Below are 16612 nucleotides of genomic sequence, written 5' to 3' on the forward strand. Positions count from 1 at the left end.
CCTATAGAAGGCTGGCGGGCAGCAGCCTTCTGGAAGAGGGGCGCTGGCGGGCGGTGGGGGGGTGGGTGGGGAGGCTACGCGGGCGGAGGTGCGGAGCCAGGCGCGGAGCAGGACCCAGCTGGAGGAGCTCGGCGAGAGGCTGAGGTGAGGCCCAGCTGCGGCGAGGCCGCCGGCCACGAGACCGGGGAGGCCCGCAGCGAGCTTTAGGGTAGCTGAACATCTCCGCGCCCAGGTAGGCATCTCGAGCGCCAAGCCCGCCTCCCCGCGGCGGTGTCACCTGCCTCCAGGCCGTCTCGCCTGCTGCGCGCCCGGCTGGGCAGGACGATGGACGCCGCTGGCGCGTGCCCGAGTAAGTGTGCCCGTGTCATCACTGTGCATTCTGCGTGCGGCAGCGGGAGGAAGGGCAGAAGGAGGCGCACGTGTCTACTGTGTGCGGAGCCTCCCTCTTCCCCCGCGTATACTCCAAGAAGCGAGTCAGGGTGGAGGTGTCGGTCCGGCCTCGCCTTGGGGGTGGGTGTGACATCCATCAGTGGGTGTGACAGGAGAGGCCGGCACGCAGGGTTGGACTCCAGAGTGGCAGGACCCCAGAAAGCCTGAACGGGTGGACCTAGAACAGGCCTGTCCCCGGGGGATATCACAGCAAGGGGTACCTGGGTCCTTGGTAGGAACCTTATAACCGGCCGTCTTCCTCTGGCTCTCACTGACCTGGAAGGCCCTGAGAAATCAATCCTAGGAAGCAGAGGACTGAAAGGAACTAATTCAGAGAAGAACTCAGGACAGCGAGATATGGGGTTATAAAGGGCAGATGGGAGCACGTGTGTGTGTGTGTGTGTGTGAGAGAGAGAGAGAGATAAGGTGTGGGTGTGTGCAATCGCGACCCACCTAGAAGAGTTTGCAAACCCTGGGTTCCCATCCCACACTGGCTGCCAAAGACACAGGTAGCAACTCTCCCAAAGCAAGTGGTTTCTCTGTGTTTTCCCCTCTTCCCTCTGTGCCTCGTTATCAACGCACTAGGCTTCCCATTCCACATTTAGGCACACACGCAAGGCTTTCTTCCAGACATCCACGAACAAGCCAGGACGGAGCCCTTTCCCGCCAAACCACTAAGGCTGGGAACTAAACGGTGCCTGCCCCAACCCTGGGAGCGGGAACCCGGGAGAAGACCTGAGTGGTAAGATCTAGAGGATTGGAAGGAGGGAGGAGGAAAGAAAGAGAGAAGGTTGGGAAAGAGAAGGGAGAGGAAGGAGGAAGAGGAGGGACCCGCAGAGGCAGAGTTGGGCGTGGGGTTCGGTTACAAACGCCCCCTTCCGCGCCCACGGTCTTTCCCTGGGCTGAGTCTTCCTCGTCGCAGGGCTGAAGCCGACTGGGGGAGGGGGAGATAAGACAAAGGGAATTCTCCTCTGACAAGTGTGAAGTGCATCTGTCCTCTCCTCGCAGGCTCTGGAAAAACTGGCAGGAATTTCCTTGTCGTGAGAAGACCGACGAGCGTCTGCAGCGAAGACAACTACAAACAGACTTTGGGCCCGGGAGGAGGGCGGGAGGAGGGGGGGCGGGGGCCGGCTCTGATCGCTTCAACTCTGTTGTAATTTTGGCTTCTCCACGTTAGCCCGAAGAGTCAGCCCCAGCTAGGAGTTGTGTTCCGCAGAATCCGCTCCCACCCCACCCCTCCACCCCCGCGTCCTGTGCACGCGAGGAGCTGTGTAGCCGCTCCTCCCCGAGTCACGCCTGAAACTTCCCGGGCTAATGGTTCTGCGTCCCTGCCGTAATTAGGAGGCCACACAGCTCTCCAACACTCCGTTAAACAAGCGTGTAAGTCATCCTCCCCCTCTCCAGGGACAGACCGGGGGAAGGAAGGCAGCTGGGACCTCTTCGGGCGCTGTCCTCCGTTAGGGGAGTGGCTGGCCCTGACCCCCGGCTGCTCCTCTTGGCCCCGGTCTTTCTAAGCTCTTCCTTGGAAAGTAGAGAAAGGGGCAAAGAATGTGCATCTCGCCACCCACCGGAGGAGCCAGGCGAGCTTGTATCTGTGCTTGAAAAGTTTTCTAAATAAATCGCACTGGTGGTTCCGAGCAGTGATGAACAGAGGCTGAACCCGGGCCTTCTCCAGAAGAGTGCAACGGGATATAAAGAAGCTGGAGTCGTCTTCCCCCCCCCCCCCCCCCCCCCCCCCATAAATCAGCCATATAAATCATTCGCATTGTTTAAGGTACATTGATCAATCTAATGGCTTGTAATAGGCTCCTAATTGCCACTTGCAGAGTTCTGCAGGTCCCTGTTTGAACAGGGAAGGTTTCATTCCAGCCCAAGTCCACCTTAATCTTGAAACTGGATGATCACAGACCAAGGAAGGGCACCGCAATGGCCAGGCCACCGCAGTCTCAGTGCCTCAGGGGAGGGAGAAGGGGGCTTACTGGAGACATTCACTATTCTTTTTTTTTTCTTTCTCCTTTTACTTTTCAAAGCCTGCTTCCAAATTTGTAACTGTCTTTTTCTTCCTTTAATAAGTTAGTCATTCTCTAATGAGCAAAGCCCAGTCTGTGATTTATTGATTATTGCTTATATCAGATGAGGAACTTTCCTTATTTGCATCATTTATGCCTGTGTGCACAGTAGAAACTTCCTTAGCTGCAAACTGGTATTCTATTCTCTTAGTCATACCTTTCTTTTCACTTACTTACTTCTAACATGGTGACACCAGGAGTTGGGATAGGAAATAATATCGGGGGAGGGGCATGCTAAAAGGAAGGAAGAAAAAAAACCAAACTTCTCCAATATGGAGTCCTGGAGATATGCCTAAACTCTTGTTTAACATCTTGGGTGGTTGTAGTGTCTCCTCCAAGCTCTGGATGGAAGAGCTAAAGTTGGAAGTATCCTCAAAAGCTGCCTATGAAAGAGTAAAACTGAAGGAACTGGTACCCTGGCTGGGGGAGCCGAACGATGAGCAGAATCTTCTGGCCTTTGGCTTTTAAAAATTTTTGATATTAACTCAAAAGGTTAATGTTCCAAAGGTGGTTCCACTTAAGTTGGCTAAGACAACAAATTGTGCTTCGTTTTGGTAGAGATGCTCTTAAAAAGAAGAAAGCCAGCACTGAATGACACATTTGCTTAGGTCTAAGACCCCTCTGTGGTATAGTTGGTAAGGGAGGGAGGAAGGTAAAACTCCAAGCTGAATAGGCCCCCCATAGTTTCCGAGTAATGCAGTAAACAAATCTATGATGTTGTTGAATAATCTTCCAATAATTGCAGTCATTAAAATCATCACACAGTCTACAGTCACCTTCCTTCCTTTGACACACCAGAGTCTTTCCTTTAATTGTTAATGCATTTTTGGCTCAGATAAACAGATCAAGGCAGGCTTAAAATATGAGGCCCAGATCCGTCTAGCAGCAGAAAATTAGTTGTGTAGCAAATGTTTGGAGTGTACTTAATAGACTAGGGGTTTTCACTGTCTCCAGTCGACCTTGCAGGCAAGAAGGATTTGCATCTCCTACCCCCTCTAAATAGGAGTAACACTTCTGAGGCAGAGAAAAGATCCTTCCTGGCTCTTTTATTTGCCAGGGTTGGGCTGGAATTAGGGCGTTATAGAACAAGTATTAAATGAAAGCTCAGCAGAAATTGTGGGAGAGTTCCTCAATTTTCAATTAATTTTCTCCATTCATTTGATCTCAAGGCTGGCGCTTTTTAAAACATAAATATGTGTTAGCTATAAAAGATTCCCTTCTAATCAAAAGCTGCATTTCATTTGCACCCACAACTGGCAAGCTCCAACTGTGGAAAGGATTCACTGCACTCAACAGGCGCTTCGGTCTGTACCCGCTTCCTTCGCCCTTGTTCATGGCAGGCGACTATGGTACACAGGGGTAGCATTTTTTTTTTAACTCAAGTTATTAATGTATCTCCCCAATTCCCACACCGTGCTGACCTGATAATCACTGCTCTAGTGTAGATCATGCAAATGAAAAGCGTAATTAACTGAGCAAATGATTAAAAAAGGGACCGCTGTGGCTTACCAAATAAGTAAATAAAGGCAGGTGGGAGGAGGACAGGTCAGATACATGATTTTTACGGGCTCCTCTCTCTTCCCTCTCCCCTGTCCCCGCCCCCGGGGCATCTCTGTCCTGGTGGTCGAGGTTTGGGCAGCAGCCAGCAGGGCCTTTGCGAGAACCTTCGATTTCTCTTCCCCCAACGCCTCCCCTCCCGCCCGCATCCTCAAGTCTCCCCAGCTCCACCTCACCCCACCTTGGTGCTGTATATCCGCTGCTAACTCTGCGACTGGCCGAAGCCCCAGGGAGACTGGGCGGCCACCTAATATTTCGAATTATTCCGAAGATAGCTGGTCCTCCCCCGTCCCCACCCTGTTTCCTGTGCATCCGGGAGAAGCTTTTTTTTTTTTTTTTTCCCCCTGTAGTGTAGGAGCTCCTATCCTTCGGATCAGCGCTAATGACGGAATTGTTTCTCCGGCTTTGCCTTCTAAATGCAGCAACTTGAGCAGTTGCTCAGATCAAAGCTCTCGGGAGAGGCAAGATGGGAGAAACAATATTTGTTCAAAGGAAGTGAACTCTTCCCTTTAATTACCCTATTCTTCTTTATTAGGATTCCTATTGAATTTTTTTTTGCAAAAAAATTATGTTGATTTCACCATAGTGTATTTACGATGTAAATATATTCCAAGATGAAAACGTCACGGATCAATTGTAAAGGACCCGGATACATAATTTTAAAAAATCAGTTTCAGTGTATATGAGGTTCTCACCCCACTTTCGCTGCTCAGTCAGATTTGTTTATGCAGAATCGACATTTAATAGTGCTAATTGCACTCCAGTTAAATTGCCCTGATTGCAGAAAGGGAAGCAATTTTCGTGCTCTCTGTCTGGGTTTGGAAGAAATTGTTTTATATTCACCTCTTTATAAAGAAGTGGAGATAAGGCACCGGGGCCTTTGCACAAATTGCACTTAGGGGCTGACTGGCAGCATTCAGGCGCTATAATAGAGCATTATTTGGCCGTTTTGAATAATGTAAAGCGTTTGCTGAAAGCTATTCTCCCGAAAATTGCTTTAACTTTTAAAAGGGTGATGATTCACTCCAAACCAGGCCTTTGTTACATTGTCATTATTTCCCCAAATGTTTTAACAGTCAGCTCAACACTTTAGCATAACACATTGATCTTTGTTTAAAAACTAGATTTTTTAGAGGATGAAAAAATCTGTCACAGGAAAAAAAAAACTGGACGTCTTTGGAAAGATTTCCTTGGGGCCCCACCTTAGAGTTAAAGTGGCCGGGGTATCTGCCTGCGTTCGTTTGGAAGATTCCCCTAACTTTTATTGTGATCCGGATGCGTGTATCTAAAGGAATATCCGAGTGCCCACGTAGAGAGTCTGACAGCTGGAACCACATTGAAAACGGCAGGAGGGGGAGGGGAGAGTAGAGGAGGAGAAGGAGAAGAGGAAGGCAACCAGAGCTCCCGGAGCCCTCGGTGCCAGCGTGAGCTGTTTTAAATGGTTGACTTGAAAATGTCACTAGTGCTAAGTGGCTTTTCGGATTGTCTTATTTATTACGTTGTCAGGTTTCTTTAAGGAGGGGGTGTGTTGGAGGTGGGGGAGGAGGTGGTAAGGGGAAACCTCTGCCTTCTCCTACCCGGGCTGCAGTGGGTGAGTCGGAAACGCCTCGCTGCCACTTAACAATCCCTCTATTAGTAATCGACGCGGAGACTCTACTGGAAGCCCAGACCGGTTTCCCCTTGCAGGGCAGAAGTCACCTGTTGGGAACGGCTCCCGGGTCCCCCTGCCGGGCTTTCTGGCTCTTCCAGTCTGCCAGGATTCCCCACTAGCCTTCCATCCTGAGTCCCTCCGGGGCTTTTGACACCTTCCCTCCTCCCCCCCGCCGATTTCCACCACAGTCCCCCGGGGCACAGTGCTTCAGCTTAGCCGCGTTTTGTCTTACCCTTCTCCCCTTCCTCTTTCTCGGTCACATTTTCCTCGGTGCTTTCGCCACCTTAAACTAAAGTGGGGGGGGGGGCACCATTCTGAGCAAAGGTATTATAAGGAAAAGCAAAGAAAGCAGTCCATACAGCCCTCCCATCCACCGAGTGCACTAGGGTGCACGCAGGCTCCATCATAGGGCCGGGAGAAGAGCCACAGCGGTGGCACGTTTGGGCCAAGAGATATTGCAAAGAGGAGAGAAACCTTGGGGGCACAGTTCCACTCGTGCACACTTACTCCCCTCGGCGACAACTCCTTTGCACCCAAGCATTTGGGGTTTTGTGGTTTGCAATGTCTCTTAAAAAGCAGGATGTGGGTTTGGAGGGGAATGTGGTATATTAAAACCGTAGTACCCAGGTCTGTCCGCGGTCGCTGGCATTTCTGGTTCAGAAGCAGCTCCAACTGCCCTGAAGAAGAAAGAGAAAGCGAGATCCAGAAAGAAAAGCAAACAGCTCCGCGATTGCTGAGGGACTCTAGCACGCGCAGTCGTCAGTCTGAGGACACCTCTTTTCACACCGACAAGATCCAGAGAGGACTTCAGGATGCTTTCAGCCCACAAAACGTGGAGGCGCCCACGTGTGGCCTTGTCCCCTGCACTCACAGATGGAGGTCCCCGAGAGAGGCTCCTGGAGCGTGTCCAGGGAAGCAGGGCGCTGGGTGCCTCTCTCAACACGGTTCCCTTGCTGTGCAAAAGAGCCTCTAGGCCCAGGAGCTCTGGAGTGGGAGCGGGTTGAAGCTGGGGCAAGAAAACTCGACTCTGGGCTGAAACGTGACATGCAAATCATCACCGGGTTAAACAAACAGCCGACAAGCTGCAGCTTCAGCGCGGGTGGCGGTGGGGGCGGACGCAGCTCACGCCGGTCTCTGTTTCCAAAGTTGTTACAACGTGAAAATAAGCGGCTTCGTGCAGCGTGTTGTATGGGTTGATGCCTCCCACCCCCACGCCAGCCCCCAGCGAAACCCGGCAGATAATCAGCACTTCCCACTGTTTAGTCGTATTTGACAACTGGGTTAACCTGGTATCTAGGCGCTGGCGAAACGGTACAAAGGGTGCCCTCAATTACCACTGGAAGCCTCTGGTGTGAGTGGCACTTGTATTACCCCCCGGGTCAGAGGCCAGAGCGACAATTAGGAAGTCACTTAGACCTCTGGGGGAAAATAGCGGGATGCGCAGGCTCCGGGCCCTCCCAACAAGTCTGTGGGTGTAGACCTGGACGCAGAGGCCTATTTCTCTCCTCTCAGAGGAGCTGTCCTTCCGCGCCCTCTCCTCAATGTGACTCTGGAGTGGGTAAAGCCAAATCCACCGGGAAAAAAGGAGCTGGGTAGAACGCGAACAACGATAAAATCGCGAGCGAGAACGATGGATTCCGGCTGAAGTTGTGCTCCGCAGGCGAGAGCCTAGACACACAAAGTGAGCGTTGACATTTCCGTCTTTACTTAGGCCTTGCGGGTGCGGCCTCCGCCACGGCGCCCCCTCCCCTCTTGCCTCCTTTCCCACAAGTGGGGAGTGGAGCCTGTCAGTCCCAACTTGCGTCGTCTCGGGTGGTTCGGGGGCTCGTGTCTCAGTCTCAACGCTACTTAAACCTGGCTTAGTGCGTGAGTGTAAATTTTTAATTGCACTGTAATTTCTTCAGACTCTAGCCGGCGGCCCCCCCAACCCCCCCCCCCCCCAACACAGCGCTAGCTGCCTTGACTGGCACGCGCCGGGAGCCCTGGCTTGGGCCCCTCGGCGCGTCTGATTGGCTGCGAAGCAGCTCCCGTCTGCTCCGCCTGCGCCCTCATTGGGCGAGAGGCGCAGCCAGCGGCACTTCAAAGCGGGTGCTCCTCGCACTTAGGCTGAGTTTAGCCGGCGGGAGCCCGGAGTCCGCTCGGCGCGAGCGCGGGGACGCGGAAGCTGCGCGGGATCCGAGCAGCCTTCCGGAGCAGCCGCCAGGCTCAGCCCCGCTCCTGGCCCCGCCGCGCAGCCCAGGGACCTGCTATGGCCACGTCTATACTCGGGGTAAGTCGGAAGTGCGACAAGGCATTTGCTTGTTTTAACTGCAGTAAATTTTTGTCATGGCTTCTCCGCGTCCGCGGCTCCGGAGAAACTGTTGCTGCCGGACTGCAGCTGCCGCTTCGGCTCCTTTTAGCACTTTCCACATTTCTGGGACTGATTCTTTCCAAGTTATTGAAACCTAGGAGATGCCTTTGTAAGAAAATGATTTGTTAAGCTAGTCCTTTTTTATGTGGCTTTAAAGGAAACCTAGAGGTTTCTTTTCTTCCCCTGGTGATTTATACCCCATCCCCCCCCTTGCTTCGGGGATTGTTGCAATTACGCGACAGTGGTGTTTCCAGAAAACAGCCTTAATCGTTTTTCAGTCCGTGTAGTCACGTTAACAAACATTTACACTTCTGTGGCTCCCCAGTTCGCCTGTGACTTTGAAATCCATCGCTGGGTCCCTTCTCCTCGGATCCTTGTTTTCATAATCAAGGATTTTTTTTCGGGGAGGGGGGGAGAGTGTAAACATTTAAAACAACTTTTTTTTTTTTAATTTTATTAAAGAGTCAAGTCGTAGTCACCCTTGGGAAGAGTGCCCCGAGTTTCCCCCGCCCCTGAGCCTCTGTTTCGGCCGCCTCCGCCCTCACCCGGTGTTTGTTGTCGATGTGTTTACTTCCGTGCTTTCCCCCGAAGGGCGATTTGGGGGCCTGAATGAGAGAATCGGGCTTACCGCGAGCGGGAAGCGAGCAACTGGAGTCCGGCCCTGCGTGGGGGTTGCAGCGGCTGAGACAGGGAAAACCGAGACATCTTTGATTTGTAGCCCCACCGGAGAGCAACTTTGCAGCGCCGGGACCCTCGCCCTTGGGATCGCCTCTGCCCCGCGCGGGGCGCGGCGCATCCCTGGCAAGCGAGCGGGGAGGAGGCGCGAGCCCGGGAGTCACGACCCCCCGGGACCAGCCGCGGGGAAACGAGGCTGCTCACGGGTGCACTTTGTGTCTTCCTCCCACTTCTTCCTGCCCTCCTTCTCCTCGCTCCCTCCCTCACCCCACCCACTTTAGGAAGAGCCGCGCTTCGGAACCACCCCGTTGGCCATGCTGGCGGCGACCTGCAACAAGATCGGCAACACGAGCCCGCTGACGACGCTGCCGGAGTCGAGCGCCTTCGCTAAGGGCGGCTTCCACCCCTGGAAGCGCTCCTCGTCCAGCTGCAACCTCGGCTCCAGCCTCTCGGGCTTCGCCGTGGCCACCGGTGGCCGCGGCTCGGGCGGCCTGGCGGGCGGCTCGGGCGCAGCCAACAGCGCCTTCTGCCTGGCCTCCACGTCCCCCACGTCGTCCGCTTTCAGCAGCGACTACGGCGGCCTCTTTTCCAACTCGGCGGCCGCGGCGGCGGCGGCGGCCGGAGTGTCCCCGCAGGAAGCGGGCGGCCAGTCGGCCTTCATCTCCAAGGTGCACACGACGGCGGCCGACGGCCTGTACCCGCGCGTGGGCATGGCGCACCCGTACGAGTCCTGGTACAAGTCGGGCTTCCACTCGACGCTGGCGGCGGGCGAGGTGACCAACGGCGCGGCGTCGTCGTGGTGGGACGTGCACAGCAGCCCGGGCTCGTGGCTGGAGGTGCAGAACCCCGCTGGGGGGCTCCAGAGCTCGCTGCACTCGGGCGCCCCCCAGGCCTCGCTGCACTCGCAGCTCGGCACCTACAACCCCGACTTCAGCTCGCTCACGCACTCGGCCTTCAGCTCCACGGGCCTCGGCTCCTCGGCCGCCGCCGCCTCGCACTTGCTCTCTACCAGCCAGCACCTGCTGGCCCAGGACGGCTTCAAGCCGGTGCTGCCCTCCTACTCGGACTCCAGCGCCGCGGTGGCGGCTGCTGCCGCCAGCGCCATGATCTCGGGCGCCGCCGCCGCCGCCGCCGGGGGGAGCTCGGCGCGCTCCGCCCGCCGCTATTCTGGCCGCGCCACCTGCGACTGCCCCAACTGCCAGGAGGCGGAGCGGCTGGGCCCGGCCGGAGCGAGCCTGCGGCGCAAGGGCCTGCACAGCTGCCACATCCCGGGCTGCGGCAAGGTGTACGGCAAGACGTCGCACCTGAAGGCGCACCTGCGCTGGCACACGGGCGAGCGGCCCTTCGTGTGCAACTGGCTCTTCTGCGGCAAGCGCTTCACGCGCTCGGACGAGCTGCAGCGGCACCTGCGGACTCACACCGGCGAGAAGCGCTTCGCCTGTCCCGTGTGCAACAAGCGCTTCATGCGCAGCGACCACCTGAGCAAACACATTAAGACGCACAACGGGGGCGGCGGGGGCAAAAAGGGCAGCGACAGTGACACGGACGCCAGCAACCTGGAGACGCCCCGCTCCGAGTCCCCTGACCTCATCCTGCACGACTCCAGCGTCAGTGCCGCCCGGGCGGCGGCTGCGGCGGCGGCTGCGGCGGCGGCTGCGGCAGCGGCGGCGGCCTCGGCGGGAGGCAAGGAAGCCTCGTCTGGCCCCAACGACTCTTAGAGGCCGGGCGAGAGGTGCGAGCGAGCGAGTAGAGACACCGAGAGCGAGCGAGAGGTTCGGAGGGCCAGCGAGCGGGGCACGGACGGGCGGGGGCTCCAGTGACGCCCCCGAGCCAGCGAGAAGTGCAGCGGCACCCGGCTCACTGGCCGCTGCTCGCCGGCCAAGCCAGGAGCTCCCCTCTGCTGTCCCAGCCCAGACGAGAATCGAACTCGTGATCCAGGAACAAAAGCAAACCACCCTCCGAGACAGACAACACTAAAAAACTGCACACACAGACATGAACACGGACACGAACACACGCCGGAGACCTACAACCACAAGCACGCACATTCGCGCGCGCGCGCGCGCACACACACACACACACACCACTCGCACAAACTTCTCGAGCGAAGAGCAATACACAGAAACGCTCCCTCCTCCCCCCACTGTCCCCCCCCCCTTCTCTTTCCTTTTCTCAAAAAACAAGCCACCACTCTGCAAAGGACTGTCAGAACATTTGAAAACAAACGGGACCTATAAAAACAGACCCTTTGTGTGGATTATATTATATATAAAATGCTCCAAGTCCTGCTTGATATCTACTTACAATGAGACTTTTTTTTTTCCTAAAAAGGAAGCATCAAAAAAGGCTTAAGGTGAGAAATTAAACTGGAAGTCTAGCGACAGTTTCTCTGTATTTCATAACATCTGTATAAATAGGGTTCAAAAGATTGTGTTCTTTTTTATTTTCTTGTAAATGTTCATTCGAATAGAGGGTTTTTTTTTTTGGTGAATTCCTGAAATTCAGGGAGTTTTTTTTTTTTAATTTTCTGATGCACTTTGTGAAAGTCAGTATATATGTAAAAGATATTTAAGATGTTGAGTTATCATTTCACTCACAAACACGTAAGTTAAGGTCATCTAAAGAAATTAAATGCGTTTATCTGTATGAAGAAAATCTTGACATCATATTTTCATTTTGGTATTATTAAAGGACTCTGAACAATACACTTCCTTTTTTTTAATCCTGCTCCCCTGTCAATAACCTTTATGTGGGTCGACTTTTTTTTTTTGTTGGGAAAAAATTCCTTTAATGTTAGTTTTAGGTAATGTAAGGTTTATGTGAGTTATAAAAGCCATAATACATATACGTTTTTGAGAAGTCAAAATTATTTATTTGTATATCAACAGTGTAAATTAAATTGGGTTATAAGAATGTGTAGTTGTATTACTTAATGAGAGAGCTCTCAAAAGGTGACATTTTACAACTCTGGAGCGCCTAAAATAAAGCCAAGATCCTTGGCAGCTTTAACTGGGGAGGTGCCTGCACCTCCGGAGGGGTCAGACAAAACTCCAGTGGGTTTGTTTGTTTTTAAGAAGCGATTTAAAAACAATCTGTGAAAGGAAAAAGCTTTTTAAAAGAAGTCTTTTAGCTCCCAAGGCCCTCTACGTTGGGAGGTGACTCAGGGGAATAAATCGCTAGAGTCAATACCCCGGAAAAGACATTTCATGCCTAAATGAAAATCTTGTTAAATGTTATTAATTTTGACTTAGAGCACACAGCAGCCCCCTGTGCCTTGTATTCCCTTATTAGGGATTCATGTCTTATCAAATATCTAATTAATCTCCTAGACATCATTTGTTCTGGCCAACTTTATCTCAGCTGGTCCACGGGGAAAACTCCAAATATTCTCCGTGACAAAGCTCCCTTGAAGATCTTTTTAATTGTCTAAATTAACTGCACCAAATTTGCATGTCAAACGGTAAAGGGCAACCTGAGATAAAATGTAAACGTTTTAAAAGCCCCCAAACTAAGCACTTGATTTGATAACTAGGCTTTTTAATGTTATGGAAGACAACTGCTCCTTTCCTTTTCAAAGACGGCTGATCTATGCAAATAGTGAATTGGAAATGCCTAGGTCCCCGCGCCGTCAAATGGCCCTCGCAGGTTATTTGAATATCAGTGGCGCTGCTTCTGAAAAGGTTCAAGGATGCTCTCTGACTTCTTTGTGATTACTCAGTGCGGCGTCTTATTCTGAAGAAAAAAAACTCAGGAATAATTAAAGGCTGGGATCAGGCCTGGGAACACATTTGGGACAGGAATCTCATTTAGACAGTCTCTTTCAAAATAAGGCACAGTTAAATTGACCAGAAGGCAATTATTGAAATGAAAATTATTTTCACTCTCTTTGTCTCCTGACCACCAACTTAACAGCCCCAGTTTAAAAGAGAGGGAGAAGAGAGGGAGAGACGAAAAAGAAAATTGGTAAATGAGATAATTTCGCAATTCGAAAATGTTAATTTAGAAAACAAAGTACATATTCACAGAATAAAAATATTTCGAAAAGGCTCCCCACACAATAGGAAGCAAGTAAAGTCAGCACCAGTGGAATTTTTTTTTTATTACTGTCCATTTCGAGAACTTGAATGGAGGTTTGATATTTAAGGAAGAAAAAATAAATTACTGTCATTAACAACCAACAAATTGTTTTCTCGCAAACTCTGCTCTGAAAAGCCAAGTAGCAAAGTGGCGATAAAACATAGAGCTGAGGTCCCCAGAGGGGCGTTTGGCAGCGTGGGGTTCTGTGGTTTCTTCCCTCTCCTCGTTCCTGCGGTTCCCGCAGCCTCGGTTACCCCGCTCTTCTTCCTCGAGTTTTCCTCTCTGACCATGTTCTCTCCCCGCTCAAACAGCTCGTAGCCGGGACCTCCCAGCCCAGCCCCCCGCGCCCCTTCTGGGCCCGACCCGGCCTTCTGGAGAAGCTGGCAGGGGTGCGTTTGCTCCGGGGGCTTTGGGCCGCGGCGCAGGAGGCCGAGAGAGGGTGCCGGGCGCGTCTGGGGGCCGCGGGCCGGCGGCACGGAGGTGAGAGTGCGGGGGGCTCTCCCGAGGAAGAGGGCGCCCGGGCGTCTGTCCCGGGCAGCTTTGTTTCTCGTGGATAATAAAGGCAGATCAAAGGGCCTGGCGGTGCAGGTCCCGCTCCCCGCGCGGCTCCCTCCGCAGCCCAGTGATCAAGGCCTCTGCGCGCTGCCTCTGCCCCGCGGGTCAGCGGACGTCCATCACCGCGGCCCCGGGAGCGGCGGGCGGTGGCCCGGCCCGCGCGTCCAGCCGGGAGACGGCAGCTCGCGGAAGCTGCACCGAAGGCGGCAGGGCCCCCGCCCCCTGGCCCAAACCGACAGGCGAAAACAGACCGCGGCCCTCCCAGCCTCCGCAGCCTCAGCCGCAGGGGCCCCTGGGGGCGCGGGGAAGCCCGGAGCTGAGCGGGTGGCGACCCGCCGAGGCCGAGCAAATTGGAGAGGGCGAGCGTGGGAGGGGGAGAGCCCACGAGCGGGGAGACGAGCTCGGTCTCCACCTGAGGAGGGGCCGCGTCTCCCCGGGGCCCCCTCGGGGCTCCGGGCGGGCGGCCTGGGAGGCTCCGGCCCCGGGGCCCGGGAGGAGCGGGAGGCCGAGGGAGGGGTCCGGGCGCAGAGCCGGGCGGGGGCCACGGCCGCGGTGCTGGGGCCGCGGCCGGGGGCTCGGAGTCCCGCGTGGCCCGGCTGAGGGGAAATGCGATTTCGTTTCAGCCGGTTTCTCCCAGCGTTTCCTGTTCTGTAGCTTCCTGCGCTGCAGAGGAGCGGAGAACAAGTCTTCCCCAGCCCTGCGCCCACCCAGCCCCCAAACACACCCTCCCCCCGCGGCTACCGTTCCTGGGTCTGTTTGTCCCCCCGTGGACTGAACTGGAGCCTACCTGATGAGGAAAAGGAAAAAGAGAAGAAAAAGGAAAAGATTTTCTTTCCTCCAGGAGAGACCTCATTATTTTGGCGAGATCAGATTGTGCACCTGAGCGGCGTGTCTGGACATTCCGTCAAATCGTTAGAAGTCGCGTAAAATTGAATTTCTCTTTATTCAGATGGAAACTTTATTTATTTTAACTCTAATCTTATTTGCATCTATTATCTGTATTCACCAAGGCTCTCTCCCACTACAAAAATGCAGATGAAGTAAATCTCACATAAATCCCGCCCATTTGTGTAATTGGTATACTAAGTGTTTATTTTAAGTGAGAATAATTTAGCTACAAATTTTCTTAAGGAATAACATTCTTAACACATTAAAAAAACTGAAAACTCTGATTTGCTTTTATGTTTGACAGTCGCTCTTGATTCCCTTAAGAGGAGCTTGGCGAGTGCGGCTCGCTGGCGCCATCTAGAGCTCCGGGCCGGGAAGGCCGCGCCGTCCGCCTGGCTTGTCGCTATTAGCGCCGGGAGACCGGCGTTTGCCGCGAGCAGCAGCAACCCAGCGCAGCCGGGAAAGAAGAGCGAGTTTTTGTGTACCAGGGGAGGGGGACGAGCCTCACTTTTGAGTGGGCACTTCTTAGCAATGGCCGGTATTGCTGCTTCCAGGAAGGCCGTCGTTTCTGGAACGTGCTCACTAAAAACTCAAACAAAACAAACAAAATAACGCCCCGCTTGGCCCAAGTCTTAGAATTGCCGTATTTAACACTGCCTTTCAAGGCAACTTCTGGTTCTTCCAGCTCGGAGACGAGCAAGCTGGGCGCTGTCGACGGCGACGTAGACCCCGGGATGGGGACGCAGCCGTGGGCTCGGTCCCTCGCGCTCTTGGCCCAACGGCCCGGTCGGCGAGGCCCACGGGGATTGTTCAGGACCGATCGGAACCAAGCTGATGAAACCAGGCCACCAGACCGTCCCGGGTCCCCAGACTCCCCTTTGGAGGGGAGGAAAGCAAGGCACCCCGTAGCTTCCACCAGCCGGACTGGGGATGGCCGAAGCATCCTTTAGCCTCGCCGCCGCCCTGCAGGCTGCGGTCTCTCCGGAGTCGGGTGCTGGGGGCTGCCGAGCAGCCCGGGGTCTGGAGGGGGGACGCAGGGCCCCCCGAAAGCGTCCAGAAGCCCCTAAACCCTTCGCCCCAGCCCCCCCCGAAGGGTCTGCACTCCCTGCCGGCGGAAACTGACCCCTTTTGTCCCCACCTTCCCCTTTGAAACCCAAATCTAAAATCGACTAACAGTTGGGGGCGTTGACCAATTTTCTCTCCAGTCTGTGCATCGCCCTCCCCCCGCCGCCCCTTTCCCTCCTCTTCCCAGTCCACTACCCCACCCCTCATCTTCAGACGTCGTGCGGTGGCTTCTTCCCCTCCTTTCTTGCCCACCCCTTCCCCTGAGCCTTCATTGTATTTTAATCTTAAAAGCTACACCTCCAAATCCCGCGCCCAGGCGGCAAAAACGCTGTCGCCCGCAACAGCGAGAGTCCGCCGAGGCGCCGGGGCGCCGGGCTCCCCGATCTCCAGCCGGGGAAATGCGATGCGTTTCCGGGAACTCGCAGCCACCTTTGCAGCGAGTAACTCGGCTGGGTTTGTATTTGCTGTTTTAATACAAACCCCGCCGCACTGCCTATTTCAAAGATGTGCTAATTACTACTTGGATAGCAGGGCGCAAAGTCCTTGTCCATTTCCCAGTACAAAGTAGGTTGCTAGAAAATTTGAAATTGCCTTTCAGCCTAAAGCTGCCTTACCTGAATGTCATAATTACAGTAATTATGTACATCCAAATTACATGCTAATTAAATTAGAATCAAATCGTTCTAAATCGAAATCAAATGAGGTAGTGAAGAATTAATCAATGACAACATAAATAGAGAGCTTCCTTCAGAGATATTTATTGTAACGATCCAAGGAGGAATTTGATCTGAAAAAGTCACCTGTTTATTTACTTTCAAATTAGTAATCAGTTATTATCCCTTCTCCATAATTTTAACCGTTCAGTGTTATTTACCCCCCACCCTTTCTAGACGCTGGAGTTTATAGAAATATGTATGAGATAAATACATACAGACATGCCTACCCTATACGTTATTGATATAAATATATACAGTGTGTTTGCAACTCCAGTTAAGGGGAAGGCTTCAGAATGTCCGTGGGGACACATTCCTCCGGGGCCTGTTCTCTGCGACCCAGGAAAGAAAAGCACCTAAGTTTTTAGATTTTCTAAGATCCCTGCACTCTCTTCTTTTGGAAATTCATATCGGGGATTTTTGCAATGTTTTGCAAACACCTAACCGTTTCTGGGTGGTTCATATATAAAAGAAATGCAAAGTGATAGGGTGTCTCCCTTCAGTCCGTTTTCTGCTTGCAGGCTGCCGGCTTGAGTTGGTATTTCCATTTTGCCCCAGGAGCGAGAGATTAACATCGGGGTCC

General features: G+C 53.5%; 1 protein-coding gene across 1 annotated transcript; it reads left to right on the top strand.

Moving 5' to 3' along the window:
- Positions 1–7954: 7954 nt before the first annotated feature.
- SP9 (Sp9 transcription factor) lies at positions 7955–10449 on the top strand. Its single transcript, XM_039239167.1, has 2 exons — positions 7955–7975; positions 9013–10449. The coding sequence occupies exons 1-2, from the start codon at positions 7955–7957 to the stop codon at positions 10447–10449; spliced, it is 1458 nt and encodes a 485-aa protein (XP_039095098.1).
- Positions 10450–16612: the final 6163 nt, after the last annotated feature.

The sequence above is a fragment of the Hyaena hyaena genome, unplaced genomic scaffold, assembly GCF_003009895.1.
Source record: "Hyaena hyaena isolate Hyena2069 unplaced genomic scaffold, ASM300989v1 scaffold_154, whole genome shotgun sequence".
Taxonomy (NCBI): Eukaryota; Metazoa; Chordata; class Mammalia; order Carnivora; family Hyaenidae; genus Hyaena; species Hyaena hyaena.

Excerpts from the sequence above, each read along its gene's own strand:
- SP9 (XM_039239167.1), top strand. The coding sequence starts at position 7,955 with ATGGCCACGTCTATACTCGGG. Across the intron at positions 7,976-9,012 it reads TGGCCACGTCTATACTCGGG|GAAGAGCCGCGCTTCGGAAC; the intron begins GTAAGTCGGAAG and ends CACCCACTTTAG.